This window comes from Alligator sinensis, unplaced genomic scaffold (genome assembly GCF_000455745.1).
Source record: "Alligator sinensis unplaced genomic scaffold, ASM45574v1 scaffold59_3, whole genome shotgun sequence".
Classification (NCBI taxonomy): Eukaryota; Metazoa; Chordata; order Crocodylia; family Alligatoridae; genus Alligator; species Alligator sinensis.
Window position 1 is genome coordinate 536,521 of NW_005842856.1, and position 17,479 is coordinate 553,999.

General features: G+C 42.8%; 1 protein-coding gene across 7 annotated transcripts in view; it reads left to right on the forward strand.

Annotated features, from left to right (window-relative positions):
* Positions 1-17,479, forward strand: part of DENND4C (DENN domain containing 4C) — a 121,539-nt gene that overhangs the window by 68,883 nt on the left and 35,177 nt on the right. For all 7 annotated transcript variants that reach the window (XM_014525644.2, XM_025191760.1, XM_025191759.1 and 4 more), the window contains exons 11-16: positions 3,931-4,031; positions 9,216-9,434; positions 10,990-11,135; positions 12,434-12,564; positions 13,565-13,697; positions 14,197-14,403. In XM_014525644.2, the coding sequence (XP_014381130.1) occupies positions 3,931-4,031; positions 9,216-9,434; positions 10,990-11,135; positions 12,434-12,564; positions 13,565-13,697; positions 14,197-14,403 (937 nt within the window). The remainder of the gene's footprint in view (positions 1-3,930; positions 4,032-9,215; positions 9,435-10,989; positions 11,136-12,433; positions 12,565-13,564; positions 13,698-14,196; positions 14,404-17,479) is intronic.

Below are 17,479 nucleotides of genomic sequence, written 5' to 3' on the forward strand. Positions count from 1 at the left end.
AGTGGGCAATGGGGCCGGGCGGTGCAGCAATCCGGGGGGCTGGGGAAGCAAGTGGAGATGGGATACATGGGCCCTGCAGGGGCAGTAGCCCCTGCAGGGGCCATGTGAACCGTGTGGGGGGGCTGTAGCCCTGTGGGGGTCAGTCCATAAGCTGTGCAGGGGGGCTGTGCTCTGCAGGGCACAGGGGACCTACCCCTCCTGAGCAGTCCCCCACGATCCACTGACACCTACCCACACACCCCATTGGCCCCCCACATCCCCTCACTCCCTACATCTCTCTTCCTGCAAACCCCACATTCCCCCAGCACACACCCTGCGTGCCCAGCTGCTAGACAGGATGAGACCTGCTGGCAGGAGCTGTGGCTGCAGGGGCAGCTGTCCCCACATCCTGGTTAGTGAAGGGGTCAGGGGGAGCTGCTCTATGATAAGAAAACCAAAGACAAACAGCAAAAATATACGTATTTAGAATTCATTTTATTATGATGATAGAGACACTGACAGGCTTCCAAATTGCTTTAACACTGTAGATATGTCAGTAAAACATTGCCCAACTGGTCGCTGTCTCTCTCTTGCGCCCTCTCTATATATGTAGTAGTCTTTTGTTTCAATTGTGGAGGAACATGGATTTCGGAATATTTTACAGAGTGACTTTGGGATTTTTTTTATCAGGGATTTTTCAGTTTTCAAACAGGGAACACCAGAATTCCTGCTAGGGAGGCCAGTGAAAGGACCCAGACGGAGTAGCCTGCTCAGGGCTGGCACCCTATGCAGCAGGTCACAGCCAGGCAACAGCCCCCACTGCTAGACTGCTGCAGTGGGTAGAGGGTACAGGGAACTCAGGGCTGCTTCAGCAGTCCAGCTGGCACAAGGGGTAGTGTCCCCAGGTACCAATTGGCTGGGCCCCAGAAGCTCCTGAGAGCAAGTAGCCCTGAGCTACTTTTCAGGGTAGCTTTTTACGCTGCTGGGGCCAGCACAGGTACTGGTCCCAGTTTCTGGCTCCCCTGGCAGCAGATCCAGGAGGAGCCAGGCAGGGTTATTTTGCCCCAAGTTGCACAACTTGCATCACACCAAAGTGCATGTCCGGATACGTGTGCTAAGGCAAAAAGCCCCAGCTCAAATTTTCACCCTTTCTATTTGAGCTGTTGCAGGCGTACATGCCTGCATGTGTGGACGTGCCTGTAGAATCTAAAAATATTTAAGAATACTATTAGTTGCAGCTGCATATAGTACGAGGTTTTTTTTTCCTATGCAGAAATATCTGTTATATAGTTTCATTATGCAGGAGGCAAAGGTTTGTTAGGGTGCTGTCTTATTGGACTAACTGTATAGCTGATATAGTTAGACCAGCTTTGAATTGCAAGACATGCTTCATCAGGTTCTATTATAAATTGTTAATACTAATGTGATTTTCATACTTGCTAAATTGTGTTAAAATTAGTCATTGGGTCTCTGAGTCAGTTTAAAGTCTCTTCCTTTTTTTAGTGTTAAGAGTGCAGTTCCTGTGATGTTTCATTGAAACAAATGTTTCCTCTTCATTAGTGCAAGATGTGTTGTCCCAGTGACAGCATCAAAGGAAATACTGCAGTACCATGCTGCTTGTGTTTTATTTTCTCCAATGAAAACATTGCAAAACTTCTTAGCAGTCCTTTTCAGAATACTAAAGTATAGAAGGAAAGAATAAATCATGGCAAGTGGAAGACACAACTAACAGAATTGGGAAGAAAGTTAAAGATAGTAAAAATATTTCTTTATACTAATTTTTATTATCTTCAGTGGAAGAATCTTTACTTTTTTGTGCACTTAAATTTATATGCTGAAAGTAGAAGACTTAAACATCTGATAATAAAGATTTTCTTGGTATGTAGATGGAGAGATCTAAAAAAATCAATTTGAATAAACATTTGCAAGCATAGAGTATGATAATATAAAACTCACTTGGGCTGATTACCAGATGAAATCATCTGAGCCTTGATGTCTTTTTGAGTACTTCCACTAATTTGTTTACGATCTGGTGATGAAGAGCAATAGAAAAAATAATTTCAAAACAATCTCAATTTTGAGAAATAAAAGGAGAAGAAAGGAACTATCTAATTGGGAGAAATAGATTATTTTTCCAGCTATCAGTATTTACTCATTTTTGGTTGCCTGATATGGACCTCTTGACAATATCTATGGCCTTTTTTCAGAGGTTCTTAATACCTGTAATTTGCCATTAAAAAAATGGTAACTGTTGATGACAGAACTTATGGAAAAAAATGCCCTACATGTCCCTATGTGAAAACTTTCTCGCCCTTTCCCTTGCCTACAAAATGCATTTCTTTATTATGGGCAAATTTCTTTATCATAGGCATGTTGATGTAAAATCAGTGACTATAAAAGCACTTCTTTGGGAGGTAGAGGGGGAATATAGAGATATGAGAGGGGATAGTAGTGCATGAATGAAAAGTAGCTTTGTGGGGTTTTTTTAATCCAAATCCATTCATGCTGACCAACTCTCATTTCTGTAGAAATGGTGCATGGTTTTATATACATAAAATAATGTAGCAGCGCAGTTTATAATATAGCAGTTTATTTTGAAAGACTTTGTACAGCTGAATGGAAAGAATAACACTCCAGAAAGACTGGTGTACTAGAAAATAACTGCCTGTCTTAACTGGTCACTCAAAAGTGTCTTTTGAAAGCATTTCTTTCTAGTAGCTCCATTATCACAGACGGACTAAGCTTTATTTACTGCCAGGAAATGTTGAATGCCTTTCATTCATCCAACATCATTCTTGGTGTCTATTATTAGTTGCTTTCAGACTCTATCTGCAAAAGTAACAATGCAAACCCATTTGAGAGAGGTAGGTTTGTCTAGGGCAAGGGGTTTAGAGGGGTGGTTTTACTTTTATTTATTTATTTGTTTTGATAATAATTTAAAGGAAGGAAGTTCCTAGTGGGCTGAAAAAACATATATAGTGAACGTTGCTAGAGAGAGGAGCTGCTTAGAAGGGGAAAAAAATGTAGTTTCCTTAGTGCACAACTGTGAGCCAGAGAACACAGCATATTTATCCTGGCTTTGGCTTGCTGGGCAGTTTCTGACAAGTCTCCCATAAATTCCCTGCCCAGTTTACTGATTTAGTAAAGTAGGAATGGTGATACTTGCCTAAAAGGTACATACATGCTTGCCTAGAGTTCTCAGGGTTCACTCCCCCCGCTTTTTACTTTTCCCTTGCTGAACAAGGCCTGGCATTTTAGCTGCTGTCTGAGGTCAAGGAGGAGCCTCCCTTTAAGCCAATTCATGCCATTGCTTAATAATCCACATAGGTCTCACAATGTGTGTTGCATGCTCAACCCTCCCAGTTCCTGGGAAGGCTGAAGTTGAGAATGGAAATTGGACCGGTGTGTCACATGTTGCACTGCAGCATGTGATCAGAAGACTTGGACCCTGATCATACTGTAACTCTAGATGCACTTTAATACTATTCTATTACTAATTGCTGTACTTTCCCTTTTCTTCCATATAACAAGTGTGTATATTATATTTGTGCTTAGTGCCATTGAATGTAAAAAATTCTGTATGAATTGTATTTTGCATAGTGCCCCTATACAGATGAGCTTAATTCAGGTATCTTTGATGAGACAAAAATTCAGTGAGAGACAGCAGTGAAGCTGAAAAGTTTCTACATAACTCTCTAAAGCAAAACTATTTACAAATCCTGTTTACAGCTTAGACAGCATCAGAAACACTACTCTGACTGCTCCATTGTTAAAGGAGATAATACAGTTTTCAATTTAGATCTCACTATTGTATATTCTATTCCTAACAATATTAAGGGAGAAAAGGTCAATGAACTTTCTGTGTGTAGGCATCACATCTTGAAAGTGAAGTAGCACAAAACCCCCCCCAAAGCTGTTTTCGTGATTTAATTTGTTTGTTTCTCTCTGTAGTTCAGATGATAAGAAGAGTATGAACTGGAAGCAGCTTCCTAAGAAGCCGTGCAAAATTCTGTTGAGCACTTTAAAGAAACTACATCCACAGTTAGCATCAGGTAAAGCATGAAAGCTAAAATAAGGGGGACAGAGATAGGAAAGGAAGCAAATATTCTATGAAATTACTGTGTGGTGTTGATGATGTACACTAGCTGCTCTTAAACAAAAAACTCAGGGTATAAATGTTAAGGCCCTTACCATGGTATGTATATGTTTTGCAGATTTTCTTTTCTCACTTCTGGTTTAAGATATACTGAGATAAGATACCCCTGAAATCCTCCTATATGCAGAAGGGAGTTGTGTTTAAAATACAGTTTAAATAGGGTCAGCTGAACCATGTTATGGACCCAAGCTTATTATGATCATGTTAGAACAGTTCTGTAAATGATTGCCAAGGTAGCTGAAGAAATACTAAGAGTATGAATGCAACAAGTCCTTAATAGTATTTGTATAATGCTTCATACATCGCCAGTTGAAAATCTGAGGGTAAAAGTCAATAAAGTAGCCTTAATTCTGATCAAATATTTGGAAAAACGTTGTCCAGTAAACAACTTAACTCACTGGGCTGCACTGTGCCCTGGTGCAGGCAGCTGGTGTTGGTTGCTCCCAGGGCTGCTGCAGCTGGGCCTGGGATGAGTGCCATGCCCTGTGCCACCCAGGGCTCCGTTTGTCTGCACTCACCCCAACCTATGCTGGAGCAGCCCCAGGAGCAGCTGACACCAGCTGCCTGCACCAGGGCATGGAGTAGCCCAGGAGCAGAGGTAAGTGTAGACAAGCGGAGCCCAGGCTTATGGGGGGCATGCAGAGCATGGTGCAGCCCAGCGGCTGCAGGCAGCTGGCATGGGCCGCTCCCAGGGCTGCTGCAGCTGGGGCTGGGGTGAGTAGAGCCATAGCCATGGCCCTTTCCCTTCCCCCTACAGACTTACCTGCTTGGGCCGGGGAGTGGCATCTATGCTGATCACATAAGATCGAATTTACCTCACATATAACAAATTATGGGTCTTAAATATGCTCATTGCATAAGAGTGAATTTGCATGTAAAGAACCCTCATAAATCGAGAGAAACCTGTATATGAGGGTATCTTAAAATGAACAGAGGAGGTGTTCTTAGTTCTGATATTGCAAATGTATGACAGTTGTGAAATGGAAACAAGAAAATAGGAAAAATGCAGGCTACGTACTTGAGGAATTAGAAGATTATTTTGCCTTTCTATTTTCAATAAATTATCACTGTAAGTCTGTTTGCAAATCTATTTGGAAAATCTTACACTCCCCTCCAGCTCTCTTGGCAGGATGTATTAAGAGTCAGATGTTCTATCTAATATACAGCTGCTCATGGCTGAGTTCCAAATTTAACTGGAGCAGAGGTAATTGTGTATATCAAACTGGGTTAATGCGTTTATTCTTTGGCACTAAACATAATAGGTTAACCCCACTGGCTAGGGACAGAAGTTGCACATAAACCAGTTTAAGTGTTTTGAAACTGGTTTAAAACTGTAACAACAGAAGTTCAGTGCACATAAACCAGTTTCAAAATGGCTGAAACTGGTTTAAAATAAACCTGGTTGAATGTAGTATCATTGTTAACTGATTTAGGTTAACCTGGCTTATGAAACTTCTGTCCCAGACCCTTTCCAGGTTTAGGTTTAAATCATAGTCCCTCAGCATCCCAGGTTGCTTTGCAGCCTTGGACTGGACTGTGCTGTGTGCTCAAGCAGAGCTGGGTTGGCCCTGCTGCTCTGCTCCCTAGTCAGAGCAGTGAGGGCTGGCTGACAAGGGAATGGGAGTGGGAAACCTGGCTCTCTGCTCTAGTGGCGAACCCTGAACTCTCCTGCTAGCTTCAGTAGCAAGTTAGATTCATTACTCCTATGCAGAGACAATAGTTCACTGTATCTTTTGTTTCATCCCTTCAACTATTCTCCCCTCTCAAAGCTATTCCCTTCTCCAGCGTTACTTATTCTCGTCTCTGCCCTCATTCGCCTCTTTTGCGGCAGGTTTCCTCTTTCCTGTTCTGTCTCGGCTCTCTGTTCCACTCTCACTTGAACTGGCATCAGGCAATCAGATCCCAGTGCCTTGTGTCCACCCACAGAGGCAGAGTGCGAGAAGCAGCTTTGTTTTTTTGGGTAGATGTGATATCTTTTATTAGACCAAACTAACTAGTTGGAAAAATTTATTAGACCAAACTAAATAGTTGGAAAAATTGTTCACTGCAAGCTTTCAGGCACAAATCCCCTTCTTCAGGCATAGGGAGAGTCTGTTGGTGTTTGTGTGCTCTCCAGGGTAGAATGGAAGCCAATATGCAAAATGCAAGTCTGTGAAAATTCAATGTCAGTAAGGTTCAAAAGGAATGGGAGACAGATGATAGATTTTCGGTGTGCATTCATTCTGGTACACAGTTGTTGGTTGGTTTCTCCTACATATTTTCCATCAGGGCATTGGTCCACTGGATGAGATGTATTACATTTCTGGAGGTGCAGGTGTAAGATCAAGGAATGGTGATGGTTCTGTTGTGGGGTGTAGTTATTGTGGGAGTGGTGGAAATGTGTTGGCAGGTTTTTACGTGTTTTGGATCTATTCGGTGTGGTTTGGGCCATAGGAAGTTTGCTTCTGGTAATGAGGCTGGGGAAGTTTGTGCCTGTTTAAAGGCTAGGATGGGTGGTTCTGGAAAGATCTCACTGAGTTTGCACTGAGAATACTCACAACTGTCACTATGCAAATCTCAAAAAGGCTTTCACCCAACAAGGACACTGGTCCAGAGAGATGGATCATAATTTTGAAAGAGCCACCCAGATACCACATGAAGAATTGCTGCAGTACAAAAAGAAAATCCCCATGAATCGCACACCATTTGTTATGACATACCGTCCCTCCCTGCAACCTATATGGAAAGTCCTCAAACAATTGCAACCCATACTAGAAGAAGACTCAACTCTTTAAGAGATCTTTCCAGAACCACTTATCCTAGCCTTTAAACAGGAACTGAACCTTGCCAACCTCATCATCAGAAGCAAGCTTCCTATGGCCCAAAACACCGAATGGATCCAAACCAAGCCAGGACAAGAAAAGTAAAAACCTGCCAACACATCTCTACCACCTCCACAACTAACTATACCCCACAACAGAGCCATCACCATTCCTGGAAATGTAATATATCATGCAGTGCACTAAATACCCTGATGGAATATATATAAGGAGAAACCAAACAACTGTGTACTAGAATGAACTCGCACCAAAAATCTATCAAAGAAAAAAATAGCCAATTACCTGTGGGTTCACGCTTTTTACAAGACAACCACTGTCTCTCCAGTCTCTCAGTTCTAATCCTGAAAGGAAATTTACAAAGCACCTCTCATACAAACTTCACTTCATAAATCTTCTAGATACAGAAAAATCATGTACTAAATATAAACATTGCATTTGTGGCACATTATAACCTGCCTGCCATCTGATAACCCCAGGTAACCTGTCTGCCTTTTCCAACATTTTATCACCTTCTCCCCCCTTCCCCACCTCCACACAACTGCCTTTTCACACCTATTGTTCCTGACACACATTTGCATTTTCACAGACCCGCATTTTGTATTTTTTGGCTTCTATTCTACCCAGGAGAACTCACAAACACCATCAGACTCTCTCTATGCCTGAAGAAGGGCATTCGTGCCCAAAAGCCTGCAGTGAACAATTTTTCCAACTATTTGGTTAGTCTAATAAAAGATATCACATCTATCCAAAGAACCTTGTATATGACAGGTTACCTAGGGTTATCATATGGCAGCTTTCCCCTTTAAAGGGACTGGCATTTGAGCCCAGTTTTCCTCCTGCCCAGGCAGGGGGTCGGACTTGAAGATCTCCAAGGTCCCTTCCGACCCTACTTCTATGATTCTATGGCACATTGCAAAGGCTCCAGCTCCTCAGCAGTATCAAATTTACCAGAGTACATGCACACAGCTGAGAGCAGGCGACATGGCCATGCCCCAGCCCAAGGCCAGCTCACTGAGCTGGGAAAGGGTGGTTTAAACCCCCTCCCTGGTCCTGGACCCCAGCCTGGGATTGCCTGGCGGGGGGCAGCCCCCTCAAGCTGTTACCCCTGCCCCCCTCACTCCCTGTTTGAGCGGAGAACAGAGTGCAGCCACACCCACTCCATTAGAGCCACGCCGGGGGGTGGGGAGCCTTGGCCCTTCAGTCTCTTCCCTTTGGCAGTGGCTGGTAGGCAGGGAGGCATGCTCTAGCATCCCCAGGCCACTGCCGGCATGTGGCTGCTTTTCCTGAATCAAAAGTGAACGTCTGTTCACATGCTTCTCAGTTTAATCTCTGCAGTTTCAACTAACTTGCAAAGACTGAATTGATTCAGCCTTGGGCTTTTTGACTGTCTGTACTTAGCCAATGAGGGAAAACGCAATAAAAAATGACTACTTTTGTTTCATGTGGATAGAAAAAAGTAAAAGGTAACTACGCTCAGTTTAGAGTCCCTTCCCAGTGCAGCACACCACAATAGCAGTATTAAGCAAAACAGAGACAGATGTCTTAAGTAAACTTCTTACTTCCTCAAACCTTACAAGCATCTTAGAATGAACTGAGAAAATGAGGCTGACATGATAGTTCAATTTTTAGCAAGAGGTTTTTGACCTCCAAAATGAAGCGGCTCTATTTAAGGATAAAATTTTAAATGCATCTGGCATACTTAAGGGTGAATTTTCAGTATGTGCAAATACTTGTATTTTCACAAAATTGTGAAAGCACATGTATGTACCCACTCACTCTGTGCGCGGCCCACCTGACTGTTTCTAACCTTCACCACACACAGATTTTAGATTTCTTATGCTCTGTGCAGTTGTTTGCCTACACATATTTTCAGTATCCATAATGGGAAGGTCTGGTATACACCTCATAGACTTCCATTGTAGAATGACCAAATTGGGTGTAGTAGGTGACAGGAGTTAGTGTAAAAGAACCCATTGTAATTAGCTAAGAACCTGGGGGACTAGATGGCTGGGGGGAGAAAAGTGATGGAATGTCCCTTTTAAGTCACTGAATGTGGTATGTCTCAACTCAGTAGTGAATGGAAGTTAGTGTCATTTAAGTGGTTCCTCTGAGCTATGTGAAGTAAGTTGGGAGGGTCACGAAATGCAGGAAAATCATTTTCCAGTGTTAACATTTATGATTGGCTACAGTCTTGGATATTCTTAGGACAGCCTGTTATGATATCATCCTAATAAAGATCACTCTCCCTATGTCTCTTCCAGTTCACAGAAAGACACAAGAAGGTTCTGCAGTGGAAATGACTCCTATAGAGGCAGATTTCTCTTGGCAGAAGAAGATGACAGAACTTGAGATGGAAATTCAGGAGGCTTTCCTACGCTTCATGGCATCTATTTTAAAGGGGTACAGACCATTCCTCAAGCCGATCACACAGGCACCTTCAAATAAAGCTACTGCTGCTGATTCCTTGTTTGACCATCAAGGTGAGGATGTTTTTGGCCCCATACAAACTGCATTAAGCTTTGTGATGTAATATGTGAAATCAGGCCCAACAGCCAAGTTGGGGTGAGGGCAGCATTGTACAGGGTGCAGTTCAAAAGCATGTAAGTAGATGCAGTTCATGATTTGAAGAGCTAACTTATGAGTTAATAGTATGGCTCACATGTATTTCACACCCGAGAGTATTCTAGTCATTTAAATTTCCTTTGAATCTTTTAGAAATTTTAATCTGATAAAATCTAGATAAAGATGTTCAGTATTGATTAAAACATGGATATTCCACTAATGTTAACTGCAGGCTTTGCCACAGGGATCGTGGTGTGACATATCATCTTACAATAATGTGATACTATTTCTGGTTTGCATGGGAGTTGTTAAGACAGCTCCGGGGTTTAAGAAACATTACTATGTATATTGAGAATAAATAGAAGTGCAGGCTTCAGTCACCTGATTACAAGGAGCAAAGTGAAGTATTCTTAATTCTGTTTGGAATAAAGATAGAAAATTGAGGAGAAAGATCAAGAAGAAGAGAAACATCATTTGACCCCCTTCAATTCATTCTAGTTTGCAGACATTTCATATCTGTTGCTTTTTTGGCCCCTGACAAACACTTAAGATGGTGATTAACTTCTTAATTGCAATCTTAAACAGTGACCTAACCACACATTCAATCAATTAATGGCATGATAAAATGAGTAATAAGCCAGCCACAAAGTTATTACAGAAATACGTGCAGTAACTTTTTTGTGTCTGGTTCCTATCACACCTTTAATTGATTGCCTTTCAAGACTCCTGTGTGCTCGAGAGACTGGGAGGCACCTCAGTTGATTGGGGCGCTCAGCTGGGGGATTATACTACATGCTCCTCCAGCTGGGAGCTCCGATCAGCAGATGGGCCTTGGGAGCATAGGGTGTGCTCATCCAGCTGGAAGACAAACTTGCTGCTTGCCAGTGCAGAGTTTCACTGCTCCAGCAATATGGCGCAATGGGATCTAATTCAGGATGCCACATTCATGCCTTTTGCCATTCACACAGGCAGGAGGCACAAATGTGGGATCCTGCATGAAATCCTATTGTGTCTTTACTTTAACATCTGTCAGGAGCGTTTGAGAGAGAGACAGAGAGTTGAGAACAGGTAATAAAGGCACATTTGTTAATTTGGAAAATAACTGACGTATGTTCAGGTTCTACGCTTATCTCTGAGAGTCTTATCAATTTTTGTGATTTTTATGGGGACTCTTTCCTTAAGTTTTGTGTGTCGTCTTTTTTGCAAAGACAGGAAAATGGTTACGTGGAGGGGGAAGTGACTGTTCCCAAAGTACTGAAAAATGTTAAGTAAGCAAACTCTGAAAATAGAGTAGTGGCTCTTCTAATGTTTCAAATGTTAAAAATGCTAGGTATTTATAATTGCATTAAAAGCAAGATGTTAATTAAAATGTGATTTTTTTTTTTTTTTTTTTTTCATGTTGACTTTCATGTTAATTTTTCATGGAACTTTGTCTTAAGCCTGGTATTTAGTTGTGCTTGTTTTTTTGACCAGGGTTTTTAAAAAGTAGGGACCGTGCCTACACAAAATTCTATGCACTTCTAACGAAAACACAGATATTTAGCCGCTTCATAGAAGAGTGCAGTTTTGTGAGTGACAAGGACACTGGCTTGGCATTTTTTGATGACTGCACAGAAAAGGTGAAAAATACTTTACGTTTTTTAAAAAGATGTGATGTGCTTCTGTTAAATGTGCATTGGTGACTGTTGCTTTTAGTTATAAAAGGGAGACTTTCTCAGTGGAGTAGCTGTTGTAGTGAGATAGTGTTTAGTGGTTATCACTCAGTCACTTTTCCTTTTCATGTTTCCTCTAACTTTTGTGGAAATTGAGGAAACTTTCTGTGGGGCCCCCATAACTTAATCTGTAGGTTAGTCTGTGAAGTTTCCTACAGTGAGCAGAGTGGAGATGGCTCTACATAATATGCCAGTTTCCACCAAATGCCTTCTGAATGGTTACCAGTCTCAGTCAATCTCTAATTTCTCATTGTCCGTCTTACTTGGCAGGCTCCTTCTCTTTTTTTTAATTTAGCTGTCATTGCAATGTAAGTATATTTATTTGGACTTAAAATAGCAAGATGCTTGCCAAACACAGAAGCTTCAAGCTTTTTAAATTGTGTACCTGCATAGATAAAATTTTTCTGTCTCGTCTCTAAATGCAAAACATACATCAGTGGTGATATGTATATCTGGACTTCTAGATATAAAGACCAAATATCATCCATATTTTTGATACGTAATTAATTTTCACAGTGCAGTTTCACTTCTGACAGAGAGTGAGTTGGTTATAAATTTGTAATTTGTACGGTTGGAGGTGAGACAGCATTTTTAAGGAATGTGTCTCCCTTTTATTTGTGTAAGTATGGTTCTTCAGTTTTTGTTCAATTATTACGCTACTGGAGTGTATCTTGCATTCCTAATGAGTACTGAAGCAACTCATTATGCAACATTTGAGGAGAAAAAAATAAAAGTTGTTTGATATGTCTTTCTTTTTATTTGCTGTATATATACACAGCAACTTGACTGTTTCAGGCCATTGTGTCTCAGTGGGATAAAACTATTTTTTCTGTAGATTGCTTAACTGTAGAATAGAACTACAGAAATGAGTTGCATTCCAAGTAACATGATAGTGTAATCTGATAGTTCATTTGCTGTGCCACAGAGACAATCTTTACTGAAAATATTTGAATGTGTAAATGCTTATCCTTTTAATTTGTAAGTAGCTCTAACTTTCACTTTTTCCTTTTCCCAGCTTTTTCCTGACAAGGGAACAGAAAAAGGAGAAAAAGTATTTTGTGTCTCCTCATTGTTTGTGGAGGTGCCTGAAAACTAGAATAAAATACCTAGGATGTGGGCATGGGTGTTTTAAAATGTAGAGTGCCACCACTAGTATTAAAACCAGTGTCTTGTACCAAAACTAATTGCACAAATGGTGTTTGCAGGTTGATGTTGACTCTGCAGAGGACACGCGGTTGATTGAGCTTGATGAGTCACAGAAGAGTGAACACACAGTGTTTATAATGCCACCAGAACCTCCCCCTGAAGATGGACAGGACCGGGCCCCTAAGTACAGGTATAATGCAAACTGCTAAAGGGGTGAGCACTAGTACACTTGAATACTTAAATTAGTAAATAGGATGGATTGGGAACTTGACACTTTAAATACAAACAAAACATGCAGGTGTTGCATCTCACTCCAACTTCTTGTCAATACTTTTCTTACCAGTGTATAAAAGGACTCTTTCAGTTTCAGTTGTGGTCTGCTTATGGAATTTTCCTAGAGTCAGTATTTTCTTTTTTTAAATAATGCTAGGCACTCATCACTACCACTGATAATGCTATCTTCTGATCACACATTTTTCTACCTGCTTACCTACCTATCTAGTTTCTGTCTCTTCTGTTGCAGTTGGCATGCACCCTTTGCACCATCTGCAGTGAAGTGTGCTTGGTTTGCTAGAGAATTAATGAATTAATCAGTGCAGTAGGAGCACTGAAATATTGTAACATGCTGCTAGACTGTAGATTGTTGGTGGGTGCTCGTGGTATAGATTTCCATTCCTTAGGTCCAAAGGTTGGGGGAGCCTGCTATAGTCTTCTGACTGCACCCATTCAGCTTTCCGTAGTCATAGGGAATGGTCTGTCCATGAGTACAGGATGCTTTCCCTTCTAACTCATGTTATCTTCCCACCTCTGTGGAAGTTCTGGAGGTATTAGGGGATTTGCGTTCAGCTGTTCTCTTCACTGATCATCTCCTGACTGCACCAGCCTTTGAGGTATGGAGGATTTACTGACTCTCTGGGCTCATGGACTAAAGTAGAGCCCTTCTGCAGCCTCCTCCCAAGTTCCTCTCAGTAGAAAGAGAGAGTAGAAGGGCCTTTCCATCCCTTTTCCTTCCTTTTTATGCACTCTTTTCTCTCATTTTTATAGCGTTCTTTACAAATATGCCGTCTAACTGTAGTGTGGTTTAGGTAGACAATAAGAGGCCATTGTACCAAGTTGAAAAAATAGAGCAAAACGGCTAAGTAAAGACTCGTAAATATGACACTTGATTTTTTATTTTATTTTACATATAGCTATAAAAACTTCCCAAGACTAGACTTGAAGATATTTGACAGGCCACAGGAGCTCAAAATTTCTTTCAACAGACACCCAGCTGGAGGCAGCATTTCAAATAGCCCAGCACTCATGGCAAAGAGAACAAAACAGGTAAGATTAACAGTTGCTTTCTATGTAAAATGTTGTGTAATTAAAAGTGTCTGGTATGGGGTAGAACTGTTCCATTTGTTTATGTGATGGGCTCTGTGGTGGTTAAAGAATAGGCATCAGTACCTTTGTGAACCCCATGCTACACATGTGGTGGTATTGAGGAATCAAAGCAAAAAAATACAAATTTGCAACAGTTGTTTCCTGTCTCAAAGTTATGTTTAAGTCCAATCTTCTTTGGTATTTATTGTGTAACAAATAAAACAAAGAAGGTTTTAATGCATTCTGAAGTGCGACAGAGTGTATTGTAATTCCAAACTTAACTTACAAAGAGCTGTTATGGTCATGTCAATGTGGCGTTCTCCAGGACGATCCATGATGATCTCCAGGATGATCCCAGCATCCCATTTTTAATATCTGTTTTAATAAATCTTCAAATTCAGGATGGTGTTTGTGTGTGTGTCTTCATATCTTTTTTTTGTCATTGTTTCTACCTTAACAGGAGATAAAAACAGCCCATAAATTAGCCAAGAGGTACTATACAAACCCCCCACAGTGGGCCAAGTGTCTCTTCAGTCATTGTTACAGTCTATGGTTTATTTGTCTGCCAGCCTATGTCAGAGTTGCCCATCCTAAGGTCAAAGCACTGCAGCAGGCATACGATGTTCTCATTAAAATGAGGAAAACTGACGTGGAACCACTTGATGAGGCAAGTACAAAAAACCTCTTTCCAGAATGGGGAACTAAGGTAGAAGGACAAATCAGTTGCCAACTGTAATAGTAATATTTCATTACTAAAAACATGTCAAGTCTGTGCTTAGCTCACAGCTTTTGTTTCAGGGCATTTCTGAAGTGTGTTTAAAGCTGTCCAGTTGGTTAGGAAAACTGGAAATTAAATTATTTTTTCACCAGTGCCTTTGTCAGAGGAGAATGCTATGCCATGGGAGGTATGTTACACTCCCACAGAGGTTGATTCTGTCTCCACAACTAGTCTTCTGCCTAGGCTTATGCCAAAGAGAAGCAACTCTAGAGGCAGGCCAAAAGACTTACTGAATTGGTGCATTTCCAGGTGCCCTGGCTGGATCCCTCGTTTCTGGAGTTCTTGGCCAGCTACAGATCACCTTCCCTCACAGCAGGGTATATTACGTGGGAGTCAAATGCCATTATAATCCTTGTGTCAGGGCCTGCAGCCCAACTTTTACCAGGAGCAACCTTAGAGCCCTTCTACTTAATTTAAAAATCTAAGTGATAAGCTGTTGTTCTTTAACACTTGCCTTTAAAACTGATCAATTTAAAAATTGCTTTAACTGAAAAGGGAAACTCATTTCAAAGAGTGCAACAGAACTTTCCCCCTGTATATTGGAGAAGTTTGACTAAAGTAATGTTCTTTCCTATGTTTGGAATATAATGGGATTGTGGATGCACCCTTGGTGATAGATTCACTTCCTCTTCTATGTTTTTCATTAAACCTTTCCAATGAGAAGCGGGAGGTCCTTTTTCTGAGATGCCATGGTTCAAATTTGAACATGTGTTGCTGTGGCATTTAGCTCAGATCAGGTTCAGTAAGCTAGAAAGTAATTTTTATCCTACTAGTAATGTTGCACCATTTCCACCAAACTGACCTACTGAAAAGGGAGATGAGGCTGAGAAAATCCCCTTATACACAGAGTTTGATTTCAAGCACCAGTGTGAAATTTTTTGCAGAAAAAACACTGCCTAATAAGAATTTTATGCATGCTAATTTTGTCTACATTTTGCAAATAACATCATGTATCTCTTTTAAATAGGATTTGTCTCTGAGATTCATAACCATATTGTTGTTATGCTTTGGTCACTGTATACTGTCAGTTAATCGATTTTGAATTTTATGGGCACATCCACACATGTAGGCATGTGTGCCTGCAGCAGCTCAAATAGGAGCAGCACAAATTTGAGCCAGGGATTTTTGCCTCAGTGCACGTGCCTGGACATGCACTTTTGTGTGGGGCAAGTTAAGCCGCTTGGGGCAAAATAACCCTGCCCAGCTCCTCCCAGATCTGCAGCCAGGGGGAGCTAGAGCCTGGGGCCAGCACCTGTCCTATCCCCAGCAGTATGAAAACCTGTCCTGGTGAGCAGCTCAGGGCTGCTTGCTCTCAGGAGCTTCTGGGACCCGGCCAATTGGTATCTGGGGACACTAGCCCCTTGTGCCCCCTTGACTGCTGAAGCAGCCCTAACCAAAAGTTCCCTGCACCCTCTACCCGCTGCAGCAGTCTGGCAGTGGGGGCTGCTGCCTGGCTATGACCTGCTGCCACCTGTGAATGCAGCCCCAAAGCTGCACTCCTGCCAGACCCGGATGGGGACTGCACGGCTGCAGCAGAGTCATCTGCACCTCTTGGTCAGCTGCCAGTGGGCTATGGCTGCACAGTTGGCCTTTGTGTGGCACTACTACCATGTGTGCTGCCACCCTGCCATCTGGGCAGCTATCGCTAGGAAGATGTTCCCAGTGTGGTGGCCTGCTTTAAACTGTCAAAGCATGTCCTGGGGTCAGGAAGTCAGCCACCTCCAGCTAGGTCCCCGATGCCAGTCCTGAGCAGGCTCCTCTGCCTGGGTCCTGCCACTTGCCTCACTATTAGCAGGAATTCTGGTGTTCCCTATTTAAAAACTGCAAAATCTCTGATTTAAAAAAAAATCCCAAATTCACTCTTAAAATACTCCAAAATCCATGTTCTTCTACAGTTAAAACAAAAGACCACAAGAGACTGAGAGAGAGATCAGTTGGGCAATGTTTTATTGATATATTTCAAATTTTAAAGCAATTTGGAAGCCTACCAGTGTCTCTTATCATCATAATAAAATTAATTCTAAATATCTGTATGTTTTGATGTTTGCTTTTGGTTTTCTTACCATAGAACAGTTAGAGCTCCCCATGACCCCTTCACTAACCAGGATGTGGGGACAGCTGCCCCTGCAGCCACAGCTCCTGCCAGCAGGTCTCATTCTGTCTGGCAGCTGGGCACAATGGGTGTGTGATGGGGGGATTTGAGGTTTGCAGGAGGGGGGTGGGAAGGTGTGTGGCAGGGATGAGGGGCCTGGGGTGTGTGGGAGCATTGTGGGGGGAATGCTCAGGAGGGGTGGGTCCCCTGCCCCCCCCGCCGCCGCCCAGCACATGGACTCCCTCTCGCCCTGCAGGGCCACAGGACCTGCAGGACTGCAGTTCCCCCACACGGCCCACAGCTCACTGGCAGCAGCCGTCAGGGTACTTGGGGCTTTCTGGCACGGCCCACACGTGGCACAGGGCAGTGTGGCTCAGCCCTGGCCACCTGGCACCCGGCGCTGCCTGTGCCACATCACACAGGCCTGGTATGGTGCTTTGTACCTTCAGGTAGCCCCGGGTCACTCGGGGGCCCCGCACCACTCACAGGGACTGGGTGTTGTGCCAGGCCAGGTCCTGTCTCCGGCAGCAGCACTGCCAGACCCGCTGTGTGCGGGTCGGAGAAAGCACACAGCGGGATCCGGCCCAGCATGGCCTGCTAACATGCCTTCGCACAGGACTGGGATATGCGGCTCCTGTGCAAAAGAGTGCTAGCTGCGTGGCCCGGGACAGGTTGAGCCAGTTGGGAGTGTTTTCCGTGAGGCTCAAGTGGCAATGCGCTGTGGCCCGTTGTAGGCACAGTGCCGCAGCCGTGCATCGCTGCCTAAGCCTCATGGAAAATGCACCTGGCCAACCTGGCCTGGCCCAGGCTGCATAGCTAGTGCTCCTTTGCACAGGAGCCATGCCTCCTGGTCCTGTGCAAAGGCACATTAGT